This window comes from Bemisia tabaci, chromosome 7 (assembly GCF_918797505.1).
Source record: "Bemisia tabaci chromosome 7, PGI_BMITA_v3".
NCBI classification, from domain to species: domain Eukaryota; kingdom Metazoa; phylum Arthropoda; class Insecta; order Hemiptera; family Aleyrodidae; genus Bemisia; species Bemisia tabaci.
In genome coordinates, this window is record NC_092799.1 from 36,365,627 (window position 1) to 36,387,732 (window position 22,106).

A 22,106-nucleotide genomic window follows, 5' to 3' on the forward strand; every position below is an offset into this window, starting at 1 on the left:
TAAGTCTCCTGACAATTCTACATAGAGAGCACATGTGCACAACATCTTGCGAGCCTTGTTAATACTATGTAGTAAAGGCAAACGAAAGTGGTTTTAACGTTTAACCGATTCATTTATCAGCTTCCTTGTCATTTATTTTAATGGTGGTTTTGAACGATCAGATTAACTGTCTAAAGCTTTTCTCTAATAGCTTTGTCTAAGCAGACAACATTCTTAGCTCCAAGAGTTGTAACTGTCCATTTGCAGTAGGAAAAAACCATGTCTAGTAAAATTTTTAGAGTGATCTGATTGCTTAAGTGAGGTTCCTTGAAAGCAATAACTTTTGGTTGATTTTAGTTAAATGTCATCTTCTGTAACATTCATTCAATTCAATTAATTAAATTTCATTTTCTTATAATTTCATGCAAATCTCTCTTGTTTACAGCTGCTCGGGGAAGACTATTTGCTGCTCATTTTTGTTATTTAACCGCTCAGTTAGACTTTTCACCGTATTCTAAACCAGGCGCAAAGTGTGTTTTGCTTGGTTCTTCTCACGCTCTACCGTTCTCACAATTTGCCTCCAACAGTGCCATCATGCTTAGTTTGTGCTATGAGTACGCAAAGAAACTCCACAACAAAAACTTTGTCATTCCATCATTACAGGTATTTACCTCTGTCCAGTTGTTTTGCTTATCTTTTTTTGTCAGGTGGAGACGATTCTGGAGTCCATGCCAGATAAATTTGTTCACTCTCAGAGAGCTGCAAAAGATCTGCCATCTTGATTTTTATATTTACTTTGAAAAATAAAATGAAGACAGCTGATCTTCTGTCGCACTCTGAAAGTGACTCGCACTTTTCAAAAGTGATTGACATGTGGATACTACATGACAAGCCTCCGTCGACTTTAAAAAATCATAACTGCTATAAATTGTTCCTTCAAAGTGAATTTGGACCTGTTTGAAAGTTCAGATTGTCTACCTTATAAAAAACCACAAAATAGGCTAAAAAACGAAATGCAGCACATGTTTTCCGAACAACATTTTATGTACAACATGTTAACCTATCAAAAACTTCGCAAATTAATTCATACTCAAAAGAGAAGCGCTGTAGACAAAAATCGCTTTGTTCCAACTCATGAGTTGAATTTGGAAAGTTTTAATGCATCGTGCTCTACGTACAATTTTGACAAAGTCACATACATAGTAGTGCTTAATTTGCAATCTTGTCTAGTGGTCTATAATTTGGTATTGTTCTTCTAGGTTAGATTTCCGTAGTGCCAAGTCACCGCCCAAACTCAACACAACAGCTTTTGTGAAAGGTAGATTTAAATTTGAAAGTAGATAATTGTAGTTTTACTGAAAAGTCATTGTCTCTTCCAAATTTTGAGCAATTCTTTTTCAGCGATTCTTGCCTTTATTTTCTCAAATTTTATCCATGATTTTTTTTCTTTTTTGATGCAGCCTTATAAATACTTGCTAGCAATAAGACTTATCGATTGGGGACGACCAAATGTTGCCCTGCAATACCTGGAACAAGTTGCCATTGAAATTATAAAAGATCCCAATACGTACGGACATCAGCTGGCCACGCATACTCTAGAGCTCTCAGAAAAAATTAAATACAGTGACATTTCCTTGTCCTTGGGCGGTGATGTCTGTGATGATCCGGACTGGTTAGTTGACCTACGAAGGCTGGTGGATGATGCAATGGTAAGATTCTCCAAGTTATAATCGAATCTAATGCTTTGCTTACTGAAGTAAACTTGCGTTTAACTCAAGCCAAAGTAGTTCAGCCAAGTGAGTACAGTCAGTTTCATAAATTAATCTCAGCTTGGTTCAAACTGGTTTAACAGAGTCAAAAGTGCACTTGTAGTAGAAGTTTTGCAAAAAAACCGGAGCCTAACTTAAAAAAATCATTGAAGTAACAGAAATTTTGTTCAATGTATTGATGAGCTGAACAATGTATTGATTCAACAACAATCATTTCACATTGATGAGTTTAATATTAAACCTCAGTTAAAAGTAAGCAGCTGTGTATATGAAAGAAACGACTTAATCTTTTAGGCATAAAATAAATCTAAGGCACCAACCACAGATCAAAAAAGAATGATGCCTTCGTTTTGACTGAGAATGAAAAATAAACCCGCCATCGTGCGCTCTGCTTGTTTACAAATGCAGTAAAAATTCCATTTCCCTCATTGAATTCACAAGACCTCTTTACTTCAAATTTTTGACATCTCGCTTCGTAAAACTAAAGGGAGGATGTGCTATGTGCTCAGCAAAGCAAGCTTAAAGTTTTATCGAACCTGAGAAATGACTTTTTTTGTCGAAAAAATGATAAAAACCAGGGGAAAAGTGGAAAGAAATATAGTAAACATAAAAAATCAAACTTTCAATTATAACCTTACCTATGGTATTGCATTTTATGAAATGAGTCTCCTTTCTGGCCAATTGAATCGAGTTTATTTGAAAGTAATCAATTCGGCGGACGCTTTCATAAAAACATCTATGTGTATAAGGTGATATAAAGCAAGATTGGTTTTCTCTGAAGTAAAAATAAAAGTAGGTGTAAAATTCACCTCGAGTCCTTTTGATTTGTTTGCTCATTTTTGCTATTTTTTAAGTGTTTTCAACGCAAAGTTTATTAGGCAACTAGATCTTGGGCTCAGTTGTTTCAGGCTTTGACCGTTTTGTTTTTACTTTTCAGGATGGAAATTTTAGGCTATCTGAAAGGGGATCAACATCTAACTTAACTATTTCAGATCCTCCTGATCAAGAAACCGTTTCACACTCTCAAATTTCATCACAGCAACAAAATCTGGTAAAATTATACATCCCCCCCTTTTTTTTTTACTTTATGAACATTTGTTTCAATTTTTAAAATCATGATGATCGGATAGTATAAATAGATATGTAATACCTCTGTAATGAAATTTTTCCTATCATCACACATGAGCAAAACAAAATAAATAAAAGAAGCAAAGATTTTGAAATATATACAAATTACATTGAATTATTCGTACGTAACGTAAAAGCTCAGGCAGAAACCTTGTCTTAAAAGTACGGCCATTAAGCTCCTACAGTTTTCTTTTCTTTCTCTTGCTATGATGTGTATATTGAGATCCTCTCTGTGTACTTGTGTGTGATTGATTCATATCAGGTCACTCATTCAAAATATGGTCCAAGTACTCAAATACCTTAATTATTTAGGTTCAAAACTTTAGCAGTGTCCAATCGGTGCCTAAAAAAGGCCTTAACAACAACGTTAAAATTAAAATTGATAAAACGAGCTTGAGTCAATCTTATTTTAAGGAAAAATTCATACATTACCACCCTTTCCTTAGGCCTTGAGAGCGGAAGAGTTGGCAAAACCCCTTTGGGAACCCTGTCGTCTTCTGTGTTTTCCTTTGTTTCAATCAAAAGAGACTTTGACCTTCTGTGTGACCAAGGAGAAACTGTGCGCCTGAGGTTTTAGGCTAATTTCTTTTCTGCCAGTTTTCTTATATATGTGGGTTATGACCAAACCCTCATTTGGTTTTCTCAGAATTTCGAGTTGGAGGCTTCAGTGAGGATAGTATTTGGCGTATCCCTCTCCTCTGTTCTGCTTCCCTCTGGAGCCCTGCAAAGGTTTATCTGTATGATATTGTATTGTAATATTCACTTTTCACTATCCTAGGCATCCTCAGCCAATATCCAGGAGCCTTATTATCTTGACCCCACTCAACAACCTATTAAACAAGATGAAACTCAGTCAAGTTTTTGGCAGCCTCCATCTTCTAAGCAGTTCTATGAAACTCAAAATGGTGGTAAGTATTTATCCAAACAACAATATAATCAATGCCATGCACAATAATGAATCTGTTACTTTAGCCAACCCAGTCAGTGAAATAGCTGCTCAAGAACAGCAGGTTGTGGTGGCCATAAAATCTATCCTACTATGTAACACCATCTTGACATATATGTCAAATAATCCCAATGCAGATCTCAATATAAAGTGCACAAGTTGTCCCTAAAGCAATGCATCCAATTACAACTTAAAGAATACAGCTAGCAATCCTGCAACTTACGTAACTTTATGGAACAACTCAACGGCTCAGCAACCGTTGACTGATTTGCTAATCAAAGAGTTTTATATACTCTCTTCAAGTAGGGGCGCTGACACCCCATTCCACTTTGTAATCCTCTTAAATGAAGTTTATTATATGTATGGAAAATGAAACGAAAATGTAAAAAATAAATCTCTTATCTGAAGATAAAAATTTGAATTTCTTTTATGTTGACCAGGTTATGAAATGGTGGGACAGGGAGGAGATAGTGTAGAACATCCTCATGATGGGGCGCAAGAATTCTCTCAGAATCCATGGAACTCTTCTGGTTTGAATGCTGGCCAGACAAACTACAGTCAATGGGCAGGCAACCCACCCAATCAGTGGGGTACTGTGCCGGAAGCAGAAAATCACCAAAAAGTCTCGAGTCAGCCTGCGGAGCAGTCGTGGGGTACCCAATCATTAAACACAGAGTATAAAAATAGTCTACCTGTCATGAATAGTCAACCACCCTCATTCGATTACTACCCTCAACCGAAAGATAATAACCAGGTACGTTTTTAATTTCATTTTCAATCATTGGTTTCTCTCTCTCTGTTTCAGTTGAAAATAATAATACAGTGAGACCTTGATTTATTGAATTTCACAGGACTGACGCGGTTGGGACTGATGGGTTAATTCGCGGAACCAGTTAATTCAAATTAGCTTGAGGTCCTTGAAGGGACTGGATGATTGATCCGCTAAATCCCGGAATTTTTTTAATCGCAATCCAATAAATTGAGTTCTTGCATTTGCATATTCATCCAATTAAATTACTCATTGTAAACCATAATTTTCCTGTCTCATACTCGTTTTGGAGGCATGCAGAACACAGCACTGACTGCTGTCTTTTGTATCATAGACTGAAGAAAGCCCTTTGTATATAGTCAAAACTGCTCATTTTGCTATTTTTTGTGTGTCATTTTTTGGGCCTGGTGGGAATGCACTTGTAGTAACTTGATGGTAAGGGACAGATCAAAAGAGTTTTCAGTGGCACAAGTGCATTAGTCCTCTGGAGACAGCATTAATAACTTTATCTGTTTCGATATTCCTTACTGTGTTGTCATTTCTCTTTTGTTGCTTTCATTTGGGACGCACTCAGGAAGCTGAAGATGTTAAAATCAAGCCTGTAAGTAACATTCCCCCTCATTCTCACGGAAACTTCCTGTCTCCAAATGTTTGACAATTAAAGTTAGGAACGAAAGTTCGATCGAGATTGAAATCCAAACTCCGGTCTAGCTGTAAGAAAAACATTTTATCAGAAAAGCCTAAATTGGGAGACTTAAATGTCAAGCCTACGGTTTCTCACCTTTATTCAAATCTCACTCTAGATAGTAAATGGACTTGTTTGCTTCGAAGTAGAATCCAACTAATGATAAATGAAAATGAAGTCATTGGAAACGAAAACCCCTGTGATCCAGTATTGGAAAACAACCCCAAAAACGTCCAGTTCACAGAAACCTGTCACAACCATCATTTCAATATTTATGACAATCATTCTTCTAGCTCAAATCATCATAATTATAAACATAGTAATGTTGGTGATAGAGTAGAATGTAGTAATATGTTTCCAATTGAAAATACCAAAAATGTTTGCGATCAGTTTGAAAAATTGAAATTTTCTACCCGTAAAAATCAAAATATGGCCAAAAAGTATGCTTATGGGCGTTCTTTTGGTGGAAAAAATGTTATATTCAATGGTACTTACCCAATTGATCAACCTATAGGATACAGAATTAAACAAAAATCAACATTTTCTAATGCGAGTTTTTATCCCTCTCTCTAACTTACACATATTCATGTTTTTGGAACAAATCTTTCCTCTCATTGCATGCCATTTTGGCATGTAGTGTAAGTGTGTAACTTTTTCGTGGAAACGTTTATTTTATCTAAATTTTGACATCCTATTGTACGTTTGTCCCTGTAGAATCAAGTAAATGTATTTTTAAGTATTTTTAAGTGCCTCCTACTTTAAAAGAATGAAATTACAATGAAAGCCTCAATTAATACATCTTTTCAGAGACCTGTTACTTTGTATGTTTTTAGAAAAAAAGATATTTTAGCAGTTAGAAGCTTTTTAGCCTATTACTTTTCCATCTGTATCTCAGTCTAATATGTACTGTCATATATTTTTCTTTAAATTGCCATTAATAGACCACTACGTTGCTTAGCCGACCAAAGGGAATATGGAAACGGAAGAAAAAATTCTATGATTTTGATTAACTTTAAAACAAATACAAATCTACTTTTATATTTTCAAAACCCGCTGAATCTTATCTTTTGTAATTTTAATATTTTACATAGGCACATGATTGTAATCCCTTGCAAGGATCTATCTCCCAAGTCATGTTCATGTTGTTGAATTTTACTGGAGATATATTAAAAAATTGTCCTTTTTATGGGTGTGATGGAATGTTGAGGATTTCCTGACACCTTGCTTAATCTCGGTTTAAATCGTATGTGGTCTCTTTAAAAAAGGAGCTGTTCAAGGAACAACTATGAATACGGCCCTTAATTTAGCACTAATCATTTAATGAACTGTGTTTCACGACAAAGAATGATGAACATATTTCTGAATTTGTACTATAAATCAATTATAATTCTTGACCTAACACAGAATTTGCCAGTCTTTTCTTCTCTAGTCTGATCCGAAATTTTTACTATCATGAATGTTCCTGCAATAACCTTGTAACCATAAAAATGTTGACATTCCTCTAGAGATGCACTGCCTGGGTTGGCAGACCTAGAGATTTAGAAATTGATGTTCTCATAAATTTTTTGAGTAAATTCGAAAGTTTTAAATAGTTAAGAAGTTCAGAATCAATCTACCTGTGGGTAATCTGAAGTTAGAATGTTTGAACCTTCACCTTCCAGCCAAAGTATCATAAGCACATTTACAGGTAGACGCTATTTTGCTGAACATCTCAATACTTTTTTAATTTTTTTTTTTCCCTAATTTTTTGCACGTAGGTATTTTCATGAAAATTGCAGGAAATAATCTTATTGACAAAAGAAATGTTAGATAAAATTTTCAAGTGAACCTGTTTTCTAGTTTTTCGGTAGGAAATTGGACAAGTTTGAGATATTTTGCAACGTAGTGCCCGAGCACAAACGGCGGTTGCGATATTTTGGCAGGAAGGTGACAAAATTAGGTCCATTTCAAAGCTGTATCCATTTTTTCTGCTGCAGTTTTAATAATGAGCTTGTGTATTATTCAGCTCTTGTGCATATAACTTCCTGTTTATGTTTCCTTTTCAGTTTTTTAGTTTTCTTTTTTTATTCCCTGTTTTTTTTTTTTTTTTTTTTTTTTTTTTTTTTTTTTTTTTTTTTACCAAGTAAATTTAAGTGTTAAATTTTAGTTACTTTAGCTGGTTGAATTTCTTGATGTTTCTATCAATGTTTTCTTTTCAAAATAAAGAAATGAAAATCAATCTCTTCGTCTGTGTAATATCTTTTAAGTGGAAAGAAACAAATTATTTTCCTAAGTTTCTAAATTCAGCTTATACTATTAAAAGTAGTGAGGGTTAGCAATTTTGTTCCAAATTCCAGCATTTGTAATGTCAATGTTGGGGAAGATGAACAGCATTGTTAAGTTGTGGAAGTACATATCTTTAATATGCTTTTCGGGTTAGGTTGATAACCTATTTATTGTCTCAATCGGAAATGTGTTGTTCAATTCATGGAAATCATAACGGTAGCGAAAGAAACCAATGCCATCATTTGGCAAAAAAAACTTCTTTATCACATCATCAATGAAAATAATAATCATTTGCTCGATCAATTCTATACATAAGTCCTCTTTACATTAGTGAGGTCATATTTCTCCTAGAAAACTGATGTATCTGGTCGCCAAATGAAAAACATCAGGTTATTTTTTTTTATAAAAATCACCCAATTCCAAAATCTAACAAATATATGAAGCCAACTCGAGACATTTTTTAAAATTGGAAAACCCTGAGAGAGACTGATCTCACCATATTCCAATTTATTCCTCGGTTTTCATGTTTTAAAAGTCTGCTGTGACGAGATTTTGCCAGTAAAATCCTTAAAATGCTCGGTTTTCTTTTTCTCTTTCTTTTTTTTTTTTTGCCAAGCAGTTTTGGTTTCAATGTAGTCATTTATTGCCAATGCAAATTTGACTATTTAAGTACAAACCATCACGACTTAAGGGGTCTGATGAAAATTTTGGATCCTTTCCTCTTTCTCTTGCCATGACTCAAAATTTCTTTGCACTAGTTATAGTGTGTAGAAGAACCTGTAATCTAAAAATAAGGAATAATTCACCTACATTGGTGTTTTTTCAGATAGGTTTTCCTTTAAATACCCTAAGCTACCAAGTAGTTTTCTTATCTCCAGTGAAACACTCTGAATAGATTCAAGGATTTAATTTTGAAATTTTTATTGTATTTTTTTGCATTCAAGTCTTGTAAAACTTTGCAAAATTAATTATTTACTTAATTAATTTTTTTTGGAAAAGAATGAGTTTGAATTTTCACTGATATTTGGCTTGCAAGTAGTATCAGAATGGAAAATCTCAAAAGTCGAGGAGATTGCTGAATAGTTAGTTCAATGATATTTGGATGAATTCACGCAAGAGAATTCTATCCACATTGGTAATTCATAGCAGGTAAACTTATTTTGGTAAAGGCATCCTTTTTTTGATGTGTATCTAATACAGAGAAAAATTATTTTTATCAAATCATTTCTTTCAACTGTCTATTTGTATCTTTTAATTGACTTATAACCTTTTGATAATTTTTTTTTTCTGTGTCATTTCTTCAGAAGAAAAAAAAAAAACAGAAAACGCTTGCTTCCCTCTTAAATAAAATATTTTTCTTTCATTTTTCTTGCTTTTTCTCTCTGTCTCTCTTTCTCTCTCTCTTTACAGTCGTGAGTCTTGAACCCTGTAATTGAGGATTTCATTGTTTGTAAAGCTTATCTGGTATTTCCACTTAAGAGTGTTTTGTTCTGTTCATGTAATTTTTTAGATGTCAAAATCATTGCCGCCCATACCAAATTACGGAAACCAAATAGAGGGGCAGAACAATACCAAAGCATCCGATTCTGCAACGCAATCAAAGAAAGCTGAGAAAAAAAGCAAGGATACAAATAGTAACAAAAGCGGAAGCTGGTTCGGTGGTTTCATATGGGATAAGCTTGCTCTTCGACCCAAAAATCAGATGAAACTTCCTGAAGACACTAATCCTCAAGTAAGTAAGGTTGCCAAATTGTGCAATAAACGGTGGCCGTTTGTCATGGGTTTATATGGGGAAAAATGCTGATTTTCTAGCAATTTGTGGCATCAAACCTAACGCATCATGACTCACATGTCATAGTGCACGGCAGAATTGCCTACTTATTTATGAAGGGTGTCCCAAAACGACTCAAACTGGTGCTGTGATGGTTCAGTTGCGCTGGTCACAGAATCGTGTTTCGATGCCTGATTTCTTTAGATCAGCTAAAAATAATAAGATCTATCTAAACAGCACTTTTCCTCGCTCAATATTAACTGAGATATTGGAAAATTTGGTTTATGACGTCATCCACCGCAGTAGTAACATCCTTGTTTTCTTACATCTTGCTTTCAACCGAGTTTTATGTTGAGTAACCAGTGCAAATATGTGTCTTCTGGACTAATAAAAGCAAGGTGGAAGAAACCAAGGGTGTCATTACCGCGGTGGATGACGTCAAAAACCCAACTCAGAGGGCGATTACTCTGTCAATATCAAACGTAGAAAGTTGCTGTTCGGACATTTATCATTTTTAGCTGATCTACAAGAATCAAGCATCGAAACACGATTCTGTGACCAGCGCAACTGACCCATTAAAAAACCTGAGCAACCTATTGAGTTGATTTTGGTTTCTTTTGAAAGAAGACGGCTTATAACAGTCATAATAACTCTTCCACCCATCATTCTCCTCAATTATATTTCAGAATTTCTATGTGTGAGGTATATTTTGTGCAGTAAGTAGTACCAATGACTCAGTTTTCAATCTCTCAACACTGAGGCCCTGTCTGTAGAAGATCATGTATGTATTAGAACCCAAAACAATTGGACTCTAAATATCCAGAGCTTTAATCATCTGGGTTGGTTGGAAATGACGGCAAGTCATGGAAACCGACGATCTAGCGTTGAAAAATACAAATAACCAAACACTCTTGGCAGCTTTTTCTCGTTGTGAATGATGTGAGTTACTGATTCTTACAGCATTTATTGTGTCTTGGCGAACAGTTTCTCATGTCTAAACCAATTGTTCTGTAATTCGTTAATTTTTCTACTGCTAATTTTCAACACATTGCTTATCGTGCCGATGAAGGGTTTTGTGAGCACTTTACAGGTTGTTCTGACTGGGTTGCAGTCCTTCATGTTGAACTCTCTCGGAAGCCAGTGGTCGTTGGAGTCATGTGTGTGCTCATGCCTCTAGCATGACCCCAACGAGAGAATACACCGCTAAACTTTTGTTTTTATTCAGAGGGAGGGGAGGGGGAAACGCCATGGTGCTGGGGGAAATATGCTGTAGGAGGCAATGTGTGAAAAGTAATCGCATGAATAATCATAACATTGCTCTCTTTCCAGATTGTATGGGATGACCAAAAGAAACGGTGGGTGAACAAGAGTTCAGATGGAGATGAAGCAGAGGCAGAGCTAAAACCACCCCCGAAAGCCGCAGATTTGGGTTTCAATCCGTCTGCAACAAGTTCACCTTCATCCACAGCTTCCCTGGACAACAGCTCTATCAGCAACACTCAATTGTCAACCTTGCCTCCTCCATCAGGAAACAAATATAAACTTCAACGAGGCAGAGGTAATTTTTAACTAGCTCTTTATCAAATGGAAACTTTGCGAACATTCCCTTTATCTCGTACTCTCTCCATGCAATATGATGTTCTTATTGCAAGAAATGTAGTGCATAACAATAGTGAAACTGTAGAAATGTGTAGCTGAGTTTGCGGTGTTGTAGAATTCCTGTCATAATCTGTTTTCTAGGAAAAAAACTACTGAACGTCTTGAAAACTTTGGCTATATTTTTTCTCTGTGGGAAGAATATTTTATGAAAATTTCAAGCCATAATTTTGGTTTGATCTCCTTTTCAAAAATAAAAGAGTGCGGATTTTGAAACTGCAACAGAGATATTTGCAGTTTGACCGTCCATATGGGTTCATTTGCCCTGCAAAATAGTGATTAAAAGTGCATAGAATGCTCAGCAAATAATTCAAAATAATGAGCCTGTATACTTATTTAAAAAGAAGGGGAAAAAATGATAAATTCTTGGTTTTACCATTAGAAACATTTGTGAGCATCTGAGAACTAACCTTCGCGATTATCAAAGTAAATTTTGCGCTCAACCGAGAAAATTATGAAATACTGTATTTTAAAAAGTTAAACAAAAACTTTAGCCAGGTTTTTGTGCAATTTGTCTATCTTCTTAGTTAAAAATAGGTGCATGATACCTCTCTAGACATTCTTTGATTTTTTTATAGTTCAAAATGAAGAATAGTTCAATGCAACAGATGTTTAAATTTATTTGAAGATTAAATGAACTGAGAACAGAAACGTACCAAGTCCCATCAAGTTTAAACTGAGCAGAAAAGTTTGAAGTTTTATTCCTTCCTAAGACTTAATGTTAAGGACAAAGTTAAACGACTCTTTTCACCTCCATAAGATTTTTTCTCGACTTAGAAGTTCTGACAGGAAAAAATTCCCAATAACTAGAATTTAAGATTACTTTCAGCTTCCTTTTTTTTCCTACTGCAGTTCTCTACTAACATCATTTCTATTTCACAGGCATGCGTTCAAATTACGTAGATATAATGAACCCTGGTGGCAGTAAACCTTCTGCTCAGCCTGCTCAGCCAATGTTTCCTCCTCCAACAGCTCAGGCTCCTGCAGTCAACAATTTTTTCATTCCAGCTCCAAGTAAGTCCTCTTTACCTGCTAAGATTATATTAATAAACATCTGCTGTAACACTTCTATGGCGTAAGTCCGCAATCACATATCTTGTTTGCGGTGTCTGAAAATCTCCGCCTCTGTGTTATTTTTTTAAAGGAGAACAAATTGACATTATTCCTTGAAGTTTTTGCAGAATTTTCTTCGCACAGAGAAGAAAAATTAAGGCAGTTTTAAAGAATTGCCATTGAGTAATTTTCCATTTAAAGAACAAAGTATGACGTCAAAAACCGAGTTATGTGATTGCCGACTTACACAGTTGACTTGCTTTCATTTATTCATAAGATCACTCATGTCTTTAAGTCAAGTTGCCTCAAAACTTTCATTCCTGATTTCAGTTTTCGATCAGTTCTCTGGTGGCAAGCCAAAAAACAGAACCATAGGAAACCAAGCAAAATGACAATGCAATACTCTTCATCAAGTTAATGAAAGCCTAGTGGAGTTAATGATACTGTCAGAGCTTCTGAAGTACCAGTGCGAGTTTCAAACATGAGTTTGATGAATTCTATGTAGCGATGTTCGGAAACTACTGACAGTGTGATAAAATCCTTTAGGATTCTAGTTACCCTCACCAAAAACATCACTCTAGTAAAAATCAAGTTGAATTGAATTTTTTTTCTCCTTCCTTCCTTTTTGCATCAGACACTGCAGATTGGATAAACATGAAAGAAACAACGAAAAGACGTAACTTTTTTCTGAATTATATAGCCCAGTTTGGAAAGAATTTTGAAAAAGCACTCATCCATATCCTTCAAATCACACTGCTGCAACCTGCAGAATGAAATGCCAGTGCAAAGGTGCTTTCAGGCAGTTCGTCGAGAGGCTAGTCAGATCCTTACCACAAGATTCATTGATGGTATGAACTATTTTTAAAGAGGTCAAAATTAATTTCGCACCCATTATCCCAATCAGTTGTCTGGAAACAAGCTTAATTCTCTTAAAAATTAGCGTACAGTTTCTTTCTCTACATGAAACCTATCTAAAACCAATGATTTAATGTTTTATGTTGCAGTTGAGAGTAGCGAAAACTTGCCCACTGATTTTGTAAGTCCATCTGGTTATGTCGGTCAACCTGTTCCACCCTCTGATCAACCAGCAGAGGTAGGTTAAGTTTTGTTATTTTCTTTATGATTGAAGATATGCTTCTTTTGTCACCCAAAATTTTATTCCCTCATCAAATTATGGCCCAGCTTAAATGTTACGTTATTACAAGGCCAGTGAGATGATGCCAACGACTCAAACCCTACAATTGAGATCAGACCCACCCCTAACTTTTCGTGAAGATTAGTTCATCAGTCTCTTCTGTCAGTATGCAACCTTTGCTTGTGCTTAAAAGAACCTCATTAATATCCCAAAATCCCAAGAATATTCCTCTTAGAAATAGTTAACCCTCCTTTCAATTATTTCGTTCTCTTGAGTTGGTGACTAATTAGTGAATATCCTTTACATCCTTTATAAGTATAGAGAGCAAGGAGTATTTGATCAGGATATCTTTTTTGTGTGGCACATAAATGAATTAGATCAGTGAGGCATTCAGGAGAGTGAAGAAACTTTTGAATTAAAGTCTCACCCGCACTATACTCAGATACCAATATACCTATTTGCTGCGTTCTTATTAAAAAAAAAAAAAAAAAACCTCTATGTTAATAGAAGATTGATACAATTTATGAAAACAAAAAGTTAATTTTTGTGATAACTGCCTGTTAATGAGTCCATTTTTTCCCTTCTTAATTCCTCGAAAATATGCACAGGTATTTAAAGGAACTTTATTCATCCCTACAGTCACATAGTCTAGAAGGTACACAGTTGTTGCTCCTGTGCGCTCTTGAATTCTAAGCTGGATTGAGGAGTGTGAGCATTAAGTCGTTTAGTTTTCAGTCCTTCTAACAATTTCCAATTCGACCCCTCCATAAAAAACAAGGGCTCCTTCCTACTAAACCCACCGAATTATAATTAACCTTTTTTTCTCTCTTTTTTTCCCTTCCTCACATGCAGCTTTCAGATGATGGCTCGACCTCATGATTTTTTGTAAGTTATTAACCTTCTTCACCGTTCATTCGCACTGTTGCAAGTGTAGTCATTATTATCACTGTCAACATTCAAATCAGCTTTTTTCATAGGTAGACTTGGCGTTTTCATTTTATAATTTCCTCTAAATGCATGATGGATAGATAAGTTGATCGACTTTTTAAACTTTTTTCATGATCATCCTCTCATATCAATCAGCAACTTATTACCTATTGCCTTTACCTCAAGCTTAGCCTGAGAATGAGTAGTTTAAATGCATACCCATTAGTGCTTCATTCTCATTTTCTCATTATTTTAGTGCCCGTTGTTTTTGTCATTTTAATCTAGCAAATTTTGAATCGTGTTGTCACTCCAAAATCATATGCGCAGAAAACTTCAAAATGTAGAATCATAGATTTCATCGCACTAAAATTATCATAATGTGGTACCGACTTGAGTCAGTTGCTCTTGCAAGGTTTTGATGGATCGATCTCTCAGAGCCGCAAAAAACGATGAGACTATCCAAATGCTGAGTTTCTACCTTTAATATTATCGGAGATCATCTCATGAGAAACATTGTGGATTATATCATCTATCCTGTCTCTCAATGGGCGATGACTCTGATACTAATGGATGTAAAAACTCAGCACCTAGCTCAATCCTTTTTTTTGTTTCTCGCTTATCTGTAAGATTCAAGCATGGATCAGAGTCCGATGACATGTTCAACTGACCTGTCGGGTTTGATCCGAATTCAAGCCATCAAACTCCCCGAAATTATGGATAAACTTTTACATCTTCATTTTGACTTCATTCGTGGACAGCAAAAAGAAATAATTTTTTTAGAAGCTGCAAGTTTGCATCAGTGATGCTCCAAATTATTGATGAGAATCAAGTTTCAATACCAACCAATTTGCCATTTATTTATTTTTCTTTAAAAAGAAAGTAGGTATTTTTGATCTTTTAACATAGAGGTGTAAGTACCTGAAGTAGCTAAGGCTCTCCTCAAACATGAATATATTTTACCACCACTATATACTGCCTCTTTTTAGTGCGTGGAATGCAGTCAATCAAGGTAAAGCGTTAGTTTTTCAAGGGAATAAAGTTGTATGAAACCCAATTTTCCTTTCTCTCTTTTTCAACCTTACAATGAAAAAATTCAATTAGCCCAAGGCCCAGTGAGAGTAATTTAACTTATGCCCCACTACAGTAATCTAACTTTATCAGACTCCATTTGTAAAATGTGCCTGAAAATAACCGGTGCTAACAGCCGTTAAATAATTGTATGCGGCCTCTATAAAATCAGATGAATCGGTTAAATGGCTCCGAATATTCGGAGGTTAATTCAGAGCACTGCTTTATTACTAATCTCTGTCAATTGCTGTACATTTCATATTGTATTTTTTGTCATTTGTGTCTGAATTAATTTCATACTTCTACTATTGTGTAGAAAAACAAGGTGGGATTGAATTCTTTCTTTAAAAAAGGTGTCCACTTTAAGCTTTGAATCATCCAAGTGTCATCAATAGGTAGAGAAATATTTTATCAAATTTTATATGGTTTTTTTTGCCTTGTTTGGTTGTCCCAAGAACTTTCTGATTGGAACCTTTTGCATAATTCCTCCGAAGACATTTTTCAAACAATTGCAAATTTTTATCCTGCATGTCATTAGTTTCACAAAACCGAGAAAAAATGGAGACAGTGGCACTTGCACTGTGGTCAAACATGGTGCGTCAAGCATGAGACATTTTCTAGTTTTAGTAAAAGTATTGTGTAGCTGGTTAACTGGTTTTGTTTTGCTTCATTTTTGCACTTTGCTGATTACATTACAACAATATGGATCCTTTTACAGCTAAGTCTGCATAAGTGGCAACTTTTTTGCGTTCCTGCAGTGATTGTTTTGTCTTATCATCATTTTTTGCAATCTAAGTGATACTGAAGTGGTCAAATTGACTCTCTATTTCTGGTACAACAAGAATCATCTGTTTTTTACCAATGGAGTTTCGAAAAAAAAAAAAAAAAAAAAACGCAAAACTTTGAGGCAGTGGGTTTGCGGTGTGATTTTCTGGACACTCTTTGCTCTTAATGTTCATTACCACTTTGCAAGTAATGATATGTGACAAGCCTTTTTCCTACATCATATATTTTTCTGGTGGTCCCTGTTTCTATGGTTTTGATTTTATCTGGACCCTTGATTTTTTTTAATTTTGTTTTACCTATTTTTATTCATGTATCCAAGATGTTTTAGTTTTCTTTGCAAGAGAAAGCATCTCCAGATCATGTGATAAAGTGTGTGCAATAATTATTAGTTTGTTTTGGGCTATTGTGAAACTTGGAGGAAAAAAGTGACTATTGATTTGGAGTTTTAGTCTTTGCAAAAAAGTTTGAGGTATATTTCTTAGGAGTGTTTTTTTTTTATTTTATTTTTTTTATCATTATTATTATTTTTTTTAGTTAGTAACAACTTTTTTACTCGCAATGTTTGTTCTTCAACTTTTGCGAGTAGGGTAGGGTTGTTATTGCTGTGCTCCATAAATGGTCTCTGGCATGCTTCCTATGGCCAATACGGATTTAATTTATCACTCTAATGCAACATTGCTTTTTGCTTACGTTTTTCTTCTTAATAATATTTTTATATTGGTGCTTGTTCAGCTTTCCCGCTGTAGCTCAGCGAGCTCTCTCTCTCGTGAAGTAAGCTTTTACATGTCCAGGCCGCATCGTCAATAAATGCGGTGAGTTCAATCGTATATTAATAATTGCTTCTGCTGTTTTTGTCCCTAATCCTGTATTTACTTCAAATCGACAGTGAAACTGCAGAAGTGCGTATCTCGGTTGCGATATTTCAAAATCTTCCCTCCCATTCATTTTGTAAAAGGAGACCAAACTAACATCATGGCTGACAATGTTCACAGAATATTCTTTGCTCAGAGAAGAGAAATCACTGAAGTTTCCAAGAAATTACTTTTAATAGTTTTCCATTCAGAAAATGAAGCATGACAGGAAGTCTGCAAATTAAGATAGGTACACATTTCTGTGGTTCCACCATCAAAATATTTTGCGTTAAATAAATTAATGGCTTCTTAATATTGATGAGTAGGCACATATTATATCCTTTTCAACATAAGCCCATTATTTTGCCCTATTTTATCAGTGGCATATATAAGTTTTGAATGGAAGAGAAAAAGCTTTTTCGAAGTATGAATACCTACAAAAGCACTAGGAAGTAACTCGCTCGTTTCGTGGCTCACCCCTTTATAGGCATTCTGCGTTCACTGAGGGCTCATCATAGCCAAATGAAACCTGCGTTTGAAGTCCCCAAGAACATGAGATTCATCCAGAAATTACTATCAGTCAACAGCCAAACAATTATGAAAATCAGCCTGTTAGATCACTAGGTATTCCAATGGCAATTGAATCAGTGAGAACGAAAAAACACTTACTCGAAAAAATGAAAATAATCGAGACACACACAAAACTGCATAGTAGGTGAAGAAGTTAGTCTGAGAAAAAGATTTTTGGTGCCTAAAAACAAGTACTTCAGGACACTTTAAATGTACAAGTTGGAACAGATACGGTAACTTCAATGACCTTTATGAAAATTTTCTGTCCATAGTGAAAAGCGAGCATTTTCAAGTTACCGAGTAGGTGTGTTTTCGTTCTCACTGATTTAATTATGGGAAATTCGGTGAATCAGAGAGCTTGTAATAATAATGTATCTGTACAATCCATCAGCTTTAAATTATTTTTTCAATAATAAACTCCTTTTCTTTATTTCTGCATCAGTCACATACAGGACTATGGTAAAGGGCCTTCTTTTGGAAACTTTAAGCCTTTTTTTCTAAGCTAAAAGTAGCAATTTTTTGAGATTTGCAGCTTTTCTAACCTAGAACTCTTTAGGTATCACAAGCTTTACACAAGTAAAATATGATTAATCAAGCTGGATGGAACAAAGACTTTCCAAAATGCACCTCACCTCCTTCATGAATTTTCTAACACTTGTAGTATCACAGCGTAGTATCACAGATTGCTTCTTTTCGCCACGAAAAGTTTTACCTGAGAGACAGCTAACAAGACTATAAAAAAAATGTCTTCGCATGCTTTTTTGAAGTTTTATCCCCTTCTCACCATGTAACTTTAGTGCAAGTAAAAATGTTTTTTTTTGGAAAATTTCGTATTAATGGGTCTGTGCCTTGAAAGTAATTCTTACTGCTAGCTTATCAATTTTATTTCACCAATTATTGTGGTAGTAATGAATGTCGCAGCTCTTTTTGTTTCTTAGCCATTATGGGCTTCGCAGGATTTTTTTTCATTTTGAATTGTGGTAAGTTTTGGCGTAACCACTTATGGCGGTTTTCGCTTGCAGGCACTTACACCGCTCTTGATGTGGGATAATCTAACGGGTAACGAAGCAAGCACTGCGCAATCATAACTGTAGTTCTTACAAACTAGAATCAGAGAGGGCACACGATTCCGACTCAGAGGAATCCATAAGAGGACCAGTTTTCATTTTTTTAAAAAATTAATATTTAAAAAATAGAGGTTTGCTGCACAGCACTAAGGCTTTCCTTACCAAATTACCAAATTTTTTGTTGTTATGTAGTTGGTTTTCCGGGTTTTTTAAGAGAACGCATTGGATCGGTCAGACAGAGTTTTATTTGGTAAACATCGTACGGAATGAGAGACTCACAACAAGCTGCTAACTGGGTGCATTGCAAAACGGATGGAAAAGTGCAAACATGAAAGTGCATAGCACTGCATTCCTTATGTTACTGCGTTGTTGCTATGTCTAATTTTAATTGTTGAATTACTCATTCCAAAATTTTTTGGCCTCAGCGTAGTGATGAATCCTATGATAAATTATTCAAGTTTCATCAAAATGTACCAAGAGTCAGCAGTATGCAGTGCTCTCTAAGAATGTCTTTTACTAGTGTTTTACTTTTAACTTTTTCTATTGTCATACCTAACTTTTTATTCTTTCTTTTTTGTGATTTTCATCTCTTCAGTTTCCCTTGCCTTGCCCTTAATGATTCTTCCTTCTCCATCATCTAGCTTCTATGAAGATCAGTTACTTTAAAAAGGCAAAAAAAATTAGGCAAAAACAGGATATGTTTTTAAGAAAGGAACATTTCGTTTCCACAAACTATCGTCAGTTCACTCTTTCTAATGAGATATTTATTTGCTTCTTGTCTAAAAGTATACCTTTCTTCTGATCGTTCGTGCAGTAAATGATGGAACCCTCTCCTAACTGATGGGCACAGAGGGTAAAGGTGGTGACCTTATACCTGGTATCCAAATTGGCTCTGCAACTGTAATAAATATTTTATTGGCTTGAGGCATTTCATATTTAAACGCACTCAGTGGCACCAAATTAAAAAATATAACTCTCATTGTAACAACATAACCCGATACCTAATCCATATTTCTCTTTCTCACTCTTTGTTTCAGAATTCCTAATTAGTATTGTCATCGTGATTATCGTTTTATAGTTTACAAACGTCCGGTACCTGACTAGCACTCTGAAGGTAAGTTTGAACATTTTTCTAGAAATTTCTCAATGGTGTGAAAGAATTCTGTTAAGATTCTTCATGATCTCTATCTTTTTCAAGCTCACAGTTACATTTTTAAGGAGCGAGTCTCAAAAAAGCACTGCTGAAGTAGGTAACTAATTGCTAAAAGTTGGAGCTTAATTTTTTTAGTGGCAAGAAAAATTACTTGACTACCATACATGTTTGTGAAGGATCTGTTCATAAAATACGTAATGACCCAGGGAGAGGGGGTTAAGGAAAGCATTACGCCATTTTTTTTTTTTTTAAATTCATCAAAGAATAGAGACCGATTTCACACAAACGCCTCAAGGGAAGATTGAAAAATCAGAAATTTAAGTAATTTAACGCTAGGTATTATATGAATAGCCCCTAAGACTCTAAATCTTTCCTCATGCAGTAATTTATAATTTTTCAATTCCAGGTTCCTGTGAGTTTGGGATTCCAGAATCGGTCAAGGCCTTAGTTCTATTGATTCTCCTAAGTAATTTACAATTCCCTTCCTACTTTTTTTTATCCTTGAAAGTATTCACTTGCTCATGAAATCTTGTTTGGTGCTGAATTTCACCCGATCATTCAAATTTAGCGATTCGTGAAATTTAAGGTTCGGATTAGTATTAGGGGAAATAAGGGAAGGTTGTAGGATTTTATTTCTAATTGGATTGTGTCCAAACAGAATAACTTTGTTATCAATTTGTTTACTTGTAATTTATTAGATATCAAATTATCATTTAAACTTACCTCGTTTTCTTTTCAGTTAGTTCGTTTAAAGTTTTATTTATCTTTATCATGTACCTATTTTGTACAACTTTCAGATTATTTGGATTCTGTTGGTTAGTACTGTAGGTGCCTCCTCCTTTTTAAGCAACTGTAAATAACTTGAAATGCGAAATTAGGAGATTCGTGTTTTGTAAAGTATTTTTAAATTTTGTACAGGTAAATCAAAATCCCGCTGGAAAATCTAGTGTGATTTTTTTTATGGAGAATTGTTTGTATGCATCAGAGATGTGAGTCAGCAGGATTTTCCTCCTCAAAGTTTAACCCATTTAGGTATTTTAAAATTTTCCTCTTTGCAATATTGCCTCTTTCTTCTCAGAACTCCAAAATTACTTGTTAGGATTTTGGCCTACTGCAAGAAGAAATCTAGCTTATTTTCAAATTTTGTATTTCTCTGATACCCATTTTGTCGACTCTCTTCCTTGTCTAATGAAAGGTCACTATTTAAAGGATTTGTAAATTGGCAATCATGAATATTCTTTTTAATGTATGATATCTTCAAAATGTTCTTTTCCTTACTAATCCATTTTAAATGATCCCTCAGTTAAAAGTCAACAGTTTGTCATCATCAACTGGCCTGATAAAAATAACTTCTGTGTTTAAATTGCTATGAAGTTCCAAAGTAGAAATTTCCACACATTTTGTCATCTCCACGAAACGACATAATTATTTTCCAGTTTTACAACATTTTCACTCGCAATTTTCTTTTTTACCAGAAAATTGTTGGGCATTCTACATAAAAATTTTACAGATTTTTTTCTCTCTCTCTCCTCGTACAAAAATAAAAAAAAAATTGGGCAAAAATTGCGCAGGCATATTCTTGTAAGAAATTGAATTTTTGGTTTCCATTTGCAATCCTGTAACAAAGTTACATTTTTTTGCCTAAAAAATGACGGTTTGCAACAAACAGCAGGGTACGGCAACTTCAAGCAGGGTTTTTACCCTGCTTGAAGTAAAGAACTCATATTCCCCCTCATATGTAGTTAAATCATAATTATACACCGGTTCTTTTTCTGAAACTTTTTTGTTTGTTATTTAGTCTATCGAAATTAACATGTTGGGCTCAGTATGGAATGAGTGTTAAGTATTTCAGCTCAAAGAAAAATCCTTCTGCAAAAAAAAAAAAAAAAAAAAAAAAAGACATTTTTTACATCAATTTTTATTCTCTTCTGTTAATTGTTATATTAGGTTGTTTTTTTCTTCTTCACTTGTACATAGCACAGAGAAGCTAGAATCATTGAAAAGAAGAAAAATGTTGTTAGAGGGGGAGGTATTAGGAATATCTGAAATATGAATTTCAGTATTTTTACTTGATTTTTTTAAAAGCTTGAAAAGAAATTCTGTAATGTGTATTAAGTAATATTTTTTTCATATGAAATGTATTGATATTGAATAAATTGTTCCAAGACTTAAATCGACATATGAATGAAAAGGCTCGTCAAAACTTAGTTGTAATGCTCAGTTCTGGTTTATATTTCTTACATTATACTAATATATCTTGCAAAATGTTACTGTTATTATACATGATGCTTTTGTTCTTTCATTCCTGTTACCTTTCATACCACAGATGCAGAAAATTCCTGGCCCTCCCTTTTTTTAAATCTGCCTTTTTAATTTAAAAACTTTTTCCTTAAAAATATGTAAAAGATGACATTTTAATGGCTATGAAAATCACTCAATAAAAAACATGGCTGTGTCTGTATACAATGCCTCAATTTTCTGAATAACACAAGATTTTTATCGTGATTTTAAGAAAAACATGATTTTTA

The 22,106-nt window shown here is 34.6% G+C and overlaps 1 protein-coding gene across 8 annotated transcripts in view; it reads left to right on the forward strand.

Annotated features, from left to right (window-relative positions):
• Sec16 (Secretory 16) overlaps window positions 1-21,859 on the forward strand; it is a 36,729-nt gene extending 14,870 nt beyond the window's left edge. For 2 of the 8 annotated variants that reach the window (XM_019043970.2, XM_019043979.2), the window contains 13 exons: window positions 425-642; window positions 1,440-1,688; window positions 2,686-2,799; window positions 3,655-3,784; window positions 4,263-4,576; window positions 5,166-5,192; window positions 9,052-9,273; window positions 10,642-10,870; window positions 11,851-11,982; window positions 13,026-13,114; window positions 16,670-16,749; window positions 19,463-19,539; window positions 19,985-21,859. In XM_019043970.2, coding sequence (XP_018899515.2) covers window positions 425-642; window positions 1,440-1,688; window positions 2,686-2,799; window positions 3,655-3,784; window positions 4,263-4,576; window positions 5,166-5,192; window positions 9,052-9,273; window positions 10,642-10,870; window positions 11,851-11,982; window positions 13,026-13,114; window positions 16,670-16,744 — 1,799 coding nt within the window. In that variant the 3' untranslated portion in view covers window positions 16,745-16,749; window positions 19,463-19,539; window positions 19,985-21,859. Of the gene's footprint in view, window positions 1-424; window positions 643-1,439; window positions 1,689-2,685; window positions 2,800-3,654; window positions 3,785-4,262; window positions 4,577-5,165; window positions 5,193-9,051; window positions 9,274-10,641; window positions 10,871-11,850; window positions 11,983-13,025; window positions 13,115-14,008; window positions 14,042-15,467; window positions 15,547-16,669; window positions 16,750-19,462; window positions 19,540-19,984 lie in introns of all 8 variants that reach the window. The other 6 variants (XM_019043976.2, XM_072302684.1, XM_019043977.2 and 3 more) reach the window with 6 other exon arrangements.
• Window positions 21,860-22,106: the final 247 nt, after the last annotated feature.